Consider the following 9,405-nt stretch of genomic DNA (forward strand, 5'->3'; position numbering starts at 1 on the left):
TGGTGGCGGGCGCCTGTAGGCCTAGCTACTCATGAGGCTGAGGCAGGAGAATGGCGTGAACCCAGGAGGCGGAGCTTGCAGTGAGCCGATATCGCGCCGCTGCACTCCAGCCTGGGCAACAGTGCAAGACTCTAAAAAAAATTAAAAAATTAAAAAATTAAAAATTAAAATTAAAATATCAATAAATTTTTTTTCACTGCCACTCCAGACTCAACTAGCATGTAAGCTACATGCGTCCAAGGACTTTGTTTTGTTCCTTCTGTATACACAGCATGTAAAATAGTGCCTAACACATAGGCACTTGAAAATAAAGTAAGCACTGCATATTTATATATTAATGTTTTCAACAATAATGTAACTATTGACATGTCCCAAAGCAGGGGACACATCTTTACCTCTGTTCTGTCCAACCTTCCCTCTCTACAGTCCTTTCTTTGACTTCGCTCCCTAGAAGCATGAACTGCGGTGAGCACTTTCTCCCTGCCTTTGCTTGTACTGTCTTCTACCCCTGAAATTGCACCCCCAACCCTTTGGCCTTAGGATACCGGTACAATTCCTTTTTCCAGACGTTCATGAGTCACTTCCAAATGCTTTCTCTGTCAATCTGATGATTATGTGTCTTGGGGTTGATCTTGTCATGGAGTGTCTTACTGGGGTTGTCTGGATTTCCTGAATTTAAATGTTGCCCTGTCTCGTTAGGTTGGTGAACTTCTCCTGGATGATGTCCTGAAGTATGTTTTCTCCAAAGGCATAAGCTCCTTGAAATTCAGGAAGCAAGTCCAAGACTTCACTCTGGTCTTATTCCACAGCCCTATAGGGTGAATAGAAGCAGGCATTAGATACCCGGCTCACACGTGGAGAAACTGAAGTACACTCCATCATTTCCGAGCAGGAGCAATAGCTCAGAGCCTCCCAGAACTCCTCTTCAGACCTCCTATTTAATAGTACCTTGGGGAGGGGGCTGCTTCTCTGTGGCTTCAGCAAATCTTACTATAAAGCCTTGTGCCCCTCCGAAGGTAACCATGGATACTATTGAGCTGGCACAAAAGCCTTCAGTTAATGGAGACTACAAGTGGTTTTCAGGGGCTGAAGGAATTTTCAGGGGAGGGCCAAAACCTGGAAACACTTGCAAAGGGAAGACTTTTGCCTCAGGCCCCTTGACTGGGTGTGTTTCAGTTAAGGTGGGCACTTATGTTCAGAGGAGCACTGGAGCAGTGACAGGGCTCTAATCTGGGACTAGGATAGTAACTAGCTGTGAGGTGAGAATCAAAGGGAATCCCAGGCGCTTTTTTTCTTGGGAATCAGGGACCCTGCTGTGAAATCTGGAACGGGGTTGTTGGGGGGTTGAGGGCCTGACCAAAGCGATGCCAGCAGCAACCCAGTCTCCTGAGTGACCCAGGCCAGGGTCTGCAAACAACCGGGTGTCCTGGCCCCAGTCAGGGGGAGCTTCCAGCAGCGCCAAGTCCCTATCCTCATCTCTGCCCTCGGGGGTGTTTTTCTCCTTTCAGCCCAGGGCTACAGGCAGGCAGGAGAAATTCACGCCCGGAATATATCGAGAAGGCGCCTTATTTCCTCTGAGCCCTTGCTGAGTGTCGAGAGGGTGCTCACGTCGCTCCTCCGACCCCAAGAGTCCACAGTGTTCCCTCACACCCCTTTATTTTGAGACGAGGCCCATGCGGTGAGCGGGAACCCCTCTGTTCCCCGGACCCGCGCGGAGCTGGGCCCTAACTTTGCAGTTCCCGCCGCAGCGGCACGCCCCCACGAGGTGGGAGCGGGAAGCCCAGCCGCACAGAGGCTCAACTCCGCCAGGTGCAGAGTGGGTGCGGGTCAGGGCCGATGAGAGTGTGTGGCCAAGCCTGCTGCTTTCCTGAACCGAAATTCTCCGGGGAGGGAGAGAAGAGGAGGGTGCGGGAGATGGACTTGGAGGCGAGAGGTGGCGGCAGTTTCCAGGAGCTTTGACGTAGACTTGGAGAGGCGCCGAGCACTCCCACTGCTTAAGTAGAGGCACGGTAGCCTCCAGGACGCGGAAGCTGGGGACAGCCACTCGCTCGGGAGCAGCCTGAGCGTTTTCTCTCCACGCACTCGAGGGAACTCTCTCCACGCGTTCGAGGAAACCCGGAAGGGGCCAGGCGGGTGAGTGCGGAGGGAAGCCCTTGTGCCATCTGGGAGTAGAGCCGCCGAGTCAGGAGGTGAGTGGGGCCCAAAGGACAGAGCGGGTCCCAGGCAGCTCCGCCCTGCCGAGGGTGAGGCTGTGGAATCAAGTGCGGGGCCGAGACTCAGCGCGGGGCTCGTAGCGGGGTGCACGGAGGACTCCAGGTTCAAGGAACTCAGAGAAACATCTTTTCAGGGTCTGGGAAGCCTCTCCTAAAATTTAGAAGGGGACCTAAAGGAGCCAATTTGAGCGCCGTGGCGCCAGCAGACAGGGAGTCCTGGATAACGCCAACTTCAGTACGTTGGACAGAGTCCTGCCCTCTGAAAACTTAGACTTGTCCTTTAGGAAAACCACCCTTCAAGGTACCTCAATATTTTAGTTTGGAAAGGGACACAACAAATATGATTTCAAGTAGAGATAATGCATATATGATGTGAAAGAAAGAGGAAATAGTTTTTTGAATACTCTTGTATCTCTAACATGCTTCTTCAATATAGGAACATGCATGTTCAAAGACACTTTCTGAAATATTTATTGAACAGTACCTAAACATGTCCTACTGCTGTTCAGAAGAGACAGACTATCCATCTTATGGTGTTATCATTAAATGTTCCAATATAAGAGTATTCCCATAAGCTGTATTTTGCTTGCTTTCATGATACTAATGTCTAAAGGTTTGGAAATATAGTACAAACCTGAAAGTAAGCAGCATGTGCCCTTCTTATTTTTTCTTTATGTTAGAGCTGTTTAAACGTGATATACATTTTGTATAGTCTGTGAGGGAATGGATACACTTTTTCTGGCAAAACGTGAACTTTTAGATTACTATTATTTTAAGAGCATCATTTATCATTGCACTTGTCTGAAGTGGTAGCAAAAGAAAAATTTCAAAGTGGTCTGTGGATGCCCCAATTTTATGGCAAGACATTGGAAGCCAGAAAAGTTGAATGAGAGTCACATTTTTTAAAAAATCCTTGGGATTCATAGCAATAATAGAGAAATTATAAAACATTATCTTTATGAAGGTTATATCAGAATTGCAGAACATTTTAGGTATTTGTAAAATGCTTATTGATTCTACTCTAATTGGTTGAATATATGTCTCTTTGTTTCCACATATATTCATCCATACTTTTAGCACATTGTCTTGTGTTAATTTCACTATAACATTTGACAATTCTAATGTATTTTTTAAAAAATTAAAAGTCACTGTGAACAGGAATGCATCTAAAGATTAAATATATTTAAATTTCTAATTATATGTAAGTCCTAGATTAGGAGAGCCAGGCTTCACTAAGATATTATGGAATAGTTAAAGCCATGCAGCAAAATTTTAAATGTTCACTTAGTATTCTTTTAGATTACATTCTTCTGTACTAGGGAAAAACAGATTAGCAGATTAATTTATTCATCTTGTAAAGGAACACATCTTAGGAGTGAATATTTCTTGGCCTATCTTGGATTTATGCTCACTCCCTGGCCTGGCACTGAGTCATTTTAGATAGAATGGAGCTTGTGATATGGGAGCCTGGCTAAGATTTCCCTACTTTGCGACAATGATGTGTTTCCTTTGCTGGAATTAAGGTTCTTAAGGGCATACTTATTTTGTTTACTGAGTGGAGCATAAGCGGGGACTGATATGAAATATTTCCATCCTGTGCAGTTTTAGGGCCATGGCTGATCCTGGGAACAGAGGAGGGATCCACCACCCCTTGAGCTTCACCTGCTCCCTGCTCATTGTGGGAATGTGCTGTGTATCTCCTTTCTTCTGCCATAGCCAGACAGACCTGCTGGCTCTTAACCAAGCTGATCCTCAGTGCTGGGAATCCTCCTCAGTGCTTCTCCTGGAAATGCGGAAGCCTCGCATTTCCAACACTGTTTCGGGCTTCTGGGATTTTATGATCTACCTGAAGTCATCTGAGAACTTGAAGCATGGAGCACTGTTTTGGGATCTGGCTCAACTCTTCTGGGACATCTATGTGGACTGTGTGCTCTCTAGGAACCACGGCTTAGGAAGGAGGCAATTGGCTGGAGAGGAAGAGAAAATCTCAGCAGCACAGCCACAGCACACAAGGAGTAAACAAGGTGGTCAACCCCAGCTCCCATGTCTTTTGAAAGGGTCAATCAAGTATGAATGTGCTGAATTGTGAGGAAGAGGGAAATGGCATTAGGGGAATCCAATGTCATATATATTCCTCTCAAGAGGTGAACCCCAAGAGCACACAACTGATAGGAAGATAGATAGTACTTCTTTTTGCACTGCATAGTAGCTGTTTATATCAACATGTTGTCCTTTTCCTCATACTTCCTGTGAACAGCAGCAAGGAAGTGTCAGAAAGAAAAGACAAAAAGCACGATTCCCAAAATACAACAAAAAAAAGTATAAACAGATCCCCCAAGATCAACATTATTTTTTACTATTAGCCTGAACACTAGCAGTCATAACCTGGTGTTTACTTGCCGTGGAATTGAGAAGACTTGAATATAAGCTTAGGAAACATTTGCAGCACATAAACTCTTGCCCTTCTTAAACTGAAAATAAGCATTGCTTTCATGTAAATAGAGAGGCTCTTTGAGAGGCATTCGGTTGAAGAAATAAAGAGTAAAAAAGTCAGCTGGCATGTAGATTCACTTCATGTTGCTTTTTGAATGACTCTCAAATAAGTAATTAACTTGCAGCAATCTGAGTAATTAATTTTTAGTAAGTTGGAACTTGCTACAAATTTAGAGTTTTTCACTGAAGTAAATACTATATTCAAATAGTCTCGTCTGAGGGCACAGCAAAAAAAGTCCCTTATAGAATTAGAATGAGGTTGAGTAAGCTTCTTTGAGTAAGCAGGGAGATGCCTGAACCCTATACATATTATTTTTATCCTTTTTTGATGTCATTTCAACCAATGAGCATTGAAACCTTGTATCAAGGGCTGTTTGAGTGGCAATAACTCTTTAGAATTATATAAACAACTAGAAAACAGGGGCAAAACTAATTTTTACATTTGTACATTTTAGTGTTAGAATTGTTACATATTTCTGTAATCTCCATATTAAAATAGCAATTAACAATGGTAGTTCTAGTGCTACCATTTCCCAAGGTGTTTTAGAGCTTTTATAGATCTAGTTTGTTTTAACCTTAGTAATTAAAAATCCTCATGATTTGCTGATCTAAAAAACCCAGATAACTCACGGCTATTATTGACAGATAAGTTTATTATTTTGGTGTTACTGTAACTCAAACCAATTTCATTTTTAGAGGAAATATTATTTCAGCAGCCTTGCTACTAAAGTAGAAATACCAAATGAATATTTTTAAATGTTGATCACCCATATTTTAAAAATATTTTGAACAGAGGCTGCCCAGGCATCAGCACCAGTAAGGACTGTATATTTTTAAATTCTGTACTGCTGAGGATGATCTGTAGGGCCTTTTCTTCCATATTTTAAAAATCACATTAACTGTCTTACTCAAATCACCAGCAATATTTTTTCTATCTTGCACTCACTTTGAATAACTCAAAGAAATGTCTACTACATAAATGAAAATATTATTGGTATTTGGCTGAACATGAAAATGTTACATATATATGTGTGTGTGTATGTATATATATATACACATATATATACACACAAAAAAATAAGTGTATATATATACACTTATTTTATAAAGCTTTTCTCCAAAATGTTATATATATGTGTGTGTGTGTGTGTGTGTGTGTATACACACACACACAGTAAGTATATATATACACACACACACACATTTATTTTATAAAGCTTTTCTCCAAGACAGCTTCAGATTTGGAAGCCACTTCCTTCATCTTGCTACAGAGTTGTTAGTGATTCAGCTGGTCTGCAAACTTTAGGGAGTTGGTATGCAAGTAGCCAAATAGTAGGAGTGAGCATTTCACTTTATTGAGGTTATTTTAACGTTTGACACAAACAATTGTTCGCAGACCAAGAAACAAGACTTTCCATTTGGTTTGTATAATCACAGTCAAAGAGGGTCTTGGGTCAAGGAAATACCACGTCCAAAAGTTAAATAGTTACAGGAACACTGAGATTTCATCTCAAGAGGTTTGCTTAAATCTCTAGTGGTTCAACTGGGCTCTGAATGTACCTGCATGGATCCTCCAGTATGTTTTTCTTTTGTCCCTGGGGGATAATATGTTGTTAGGTTGGGACAGGAGAGAAGGTGAAGCAGTGCTTGTCTCTGTAGTTCTCAAGGAAATCACATCATCAGGGCAGAAGACAAGAAGAACTAAAATAAGTGTCTACGTAATATGCAAAAAGGTTCTTGTTATTTTGATATCTTCAAATCAAATAGTTTAAATGCACTTGATAAATCTTACTATGAATCACACTTTGTTAAAAACATAAAACTCCTATATAATTTTGCATGTTAATATATCATATTTGTTAATACTGAGTCAACAAATATGAAAACAAAAAATATCAAATAACTGTGTAACCATGAGCAAGTTAACTAACTAATTTAGCCCTCAGTTCTTTCAACTGAAAAAGAAGTGTATGGAAAGTAGATGACACACTAAGTTCCATCTTTTCTGTTCCAATGTACTGTGATTATATAAAAAAGAAACATACGAAAGGCACTTATTTAACTGTGAGAAGAACCTGGAAGAGCTTCACCCCAAGGACAGTTGATGGAGCTGGATGATGACCTGAACGCTATGGCTGTTTGTAACAGTGATGAGCAGGAACAGACGAGGTTCAGAAATAAAAGGGCTAGAGATGTCATTATGAGAAAAACCTCTAAAGATCATTGTTATTTAGTCTAGAAAGACATGGGCTAATAGCTGAAGGTTGAGGTATCCAAGAGAAGGTATGAAGAGGATGTACCCAGAGTTAAGTTAACCACTACATTTTGATGGGTTATGTCATGGGAGAAAGAGAGAAAGGGTGAGTGAGAGAGAGAGAGAGAGAGAGAGAGAGAGTTAGGGAAGGAGCATATTGATGACTTCTAAATAGAACATAACAGAATTGAGAGTAACTCGTGGGTTAGTAAAGGCTTCAATGCAAATGAAGAAATTTTGTGTCAAAAATGGTGGCTCCTCCTTCAACAAACCTTGCTATGCCACTGGGAGGCACAAAAAGCCCCTTTCCTGAGCCTGGCAGTTTGTATGTTCTAGAAAAATAGTGAGTTTGTTTTCCTCTGTGATCAGAAAATTAAAATTTAGATTTGTAATCTGATGGTGTTTGCAGCTGGTGTCTCACTAGCTGGCAAATGCTCATAGTGCTTATATTTTAAACACTAACTACAAGAGAAAACAATTGTTCAGAAACATAAATAGACTCTCAAATGCTTGATTTTCTACTTCACCCACTCCAAGAAATTTTCTAAGCCACATACTCAGCAATTACCCACCTGGAAATCTACTGTGAAGAAACATTTAGAGCTGCAGCCAATGATGCAATCCAAGGCTATTCATTGCAATATTATTTATAGTAACAGGAAACCTGGAAATAATCTAAATGTCCCAAGATAGAGTAGTGGTTAAATAAGTTATAGTATAAAGTGTGCACACACAAAACTATGGTTATCTCTAGGAGGTTATACTATGGGTGGTTTATATTTTTTCTTCATATTTATATTTAAAAATATATAATGACTTCACTTTTTTAAAATCAGGCAAATATTTTAATGCCTATTAATTGACAAAAATGTATTTATTATAATGTATTTGTTTTAGATTATATACCTAAACTACATAGGACACAAGACTTTGCACAAACACACATTGACATATATTCCTCTGAAATCAGTTTATAGAGAAGTTTTATATTGGAGTGCAGAAACATCAAACCTGCCTTTTAAAAATAATTTATTGATATTTAATTAACCTGAAATGAATTTGGTGATCTGATGAAGTTCCACTTTTCTACTTTCAGGTACATATTCTCAGCAACTAAGGACCTCCTTACTAAAGAAGAAAGAGTTGATTGAAGATTTGATAAGCATGCATGTGCGTAGAAGTGGGTCTAGTGTTATTGGAAAAGTGAACCTGGAAATAAAGAGGAAATAAATTGAACTCGGAGCTAATTCATGCTTTGGAATTAAATATACAAATATATAACATTTTCCTTAACTATTGATTATTTATTTATTTTAAATGGTGGGAATGCCCAGAGATAAATATGAACCCAAATTCTCTCAGTATGCTTATTTAAAGCTGCTTTCTATTATTTATTTCTTTATTTATTTTCGGCTGCTAGCATGTTTCTTCAAATGGTGACATTACTGCCAGTCTATCCCACAGTCTAAAGGAGTTAAATGACTTCCAGAGATGACTTGGGGATTCTTTGTATCCATTTAATAGTTCAGTTTGGGATGCTTGACATGTTAATAAACGAGTGTGCCATACATTTAACTTGAATACACTGCATGGCTCCCAAGACTTTAACCACTGGATTGCTTATGCATAGGCACATAAGGGATGATATTTATTAATTACTAGCTACTGACAATCTATGATACCTGAATCTTGTTTGAAAGCATATTTTCGAATACTGAATGAAGCAAAAAGTAAAGCAAAACAAAAAACTGGCAAATAAAGCATTCCTCTAATGAAAACAAAATTAATAAAAGCTCTGGACCCCAGGTAATGTTATTGGAGTCTCTTTATTTCAATATTTAATGTTACCACAAATGACATGCAAACTCTAATAATGTTTAAGTGTAAATAGGTACAAACTATTTCCCAATAAGCACATTTGTTACTTGATTAAATATTATACCTCTATAAGTGTTTACACTTTGCATTGAAAAGCAAAATAAAAGGAACAGCATTATAGGAGAAGAACCCATAGATAATTATTTCCCTGATAAAATGACCAGGCCTGAACTAGGTTTAAAGCAGAGAAGCCCAATTAGCAAATGTATGTGAGTTCGAGACACAATGCTATTTTTATCTCTAATTATTCCCAACTCTCCAATCATTCTATTATAACCAATATATAGGATTGACAGCCAGTTTGAATTTCAGATATGTTAGCAGTTCCCTTGCTTTTTTCAGGTCCAAAGGAAGCCTCAGTAAATGTCTTCATTGAATGATTAGGGCCTCCTTAAACTAGAAATTGCATCTAAAGCATTATTATCAGAAAACACAGTTTCATTTGAGGATTAGCTGAGTCTTGACAACAGGAAAAAGGAGCTTGGGGAAAGAGGTGGGGGAGAAGGCCCAGCCTCGCTTTTGGCTCACTGGGAAAATTAGTATTTTATTAAAAAGCTGCCACCATTT

At 39.7% G+C, this 9,405-nt stretch overlaps 1 protein-coding gene across 1 annotated transcript; it reads left to right on the forward strand.

Moving 5' to 3' along the window:
- The first annotated feature begins 3,819 nt into the window (after positions 1–3,819).
- FAM237A (family with sequence similarity 237 member A) lies at positions 3,820–8,251 on the forward strand. Its single transcript, XM_025405222.1, has 2 exons — positions 3,820–4,237; positions 8,057–8,251. The coding sequence occupies exons 1-2, from the start codon at positions 3,826–3,828 to the stop codon at positions 8,188–8,190; spliced, it is 546 nt and encodes a 181-aa protein (XP_025261007.1). The 5' UTR covers positions 3,820–3,825; the 3' UTR covers positions 8,191–8,251.
- Positions 8,252–9,405: the final 1,154 nt, after the last annotated feature.

This window comes from Theropithecus gelada, chromosome 12 (genome assembly GCF_003255815.1).
Source record: "Theropithecus gelada isolate Dixy chromosome 12, Tgel_1.0, whole genome shotgun sequence".
Classification (NCBI taxonomy): domain Eukaryota; kingdom Metazoa; phylum Chordata; class Mammalia; order Primates; family Cercopithecidae; genus Theropithecus; species Theropithecus gelada.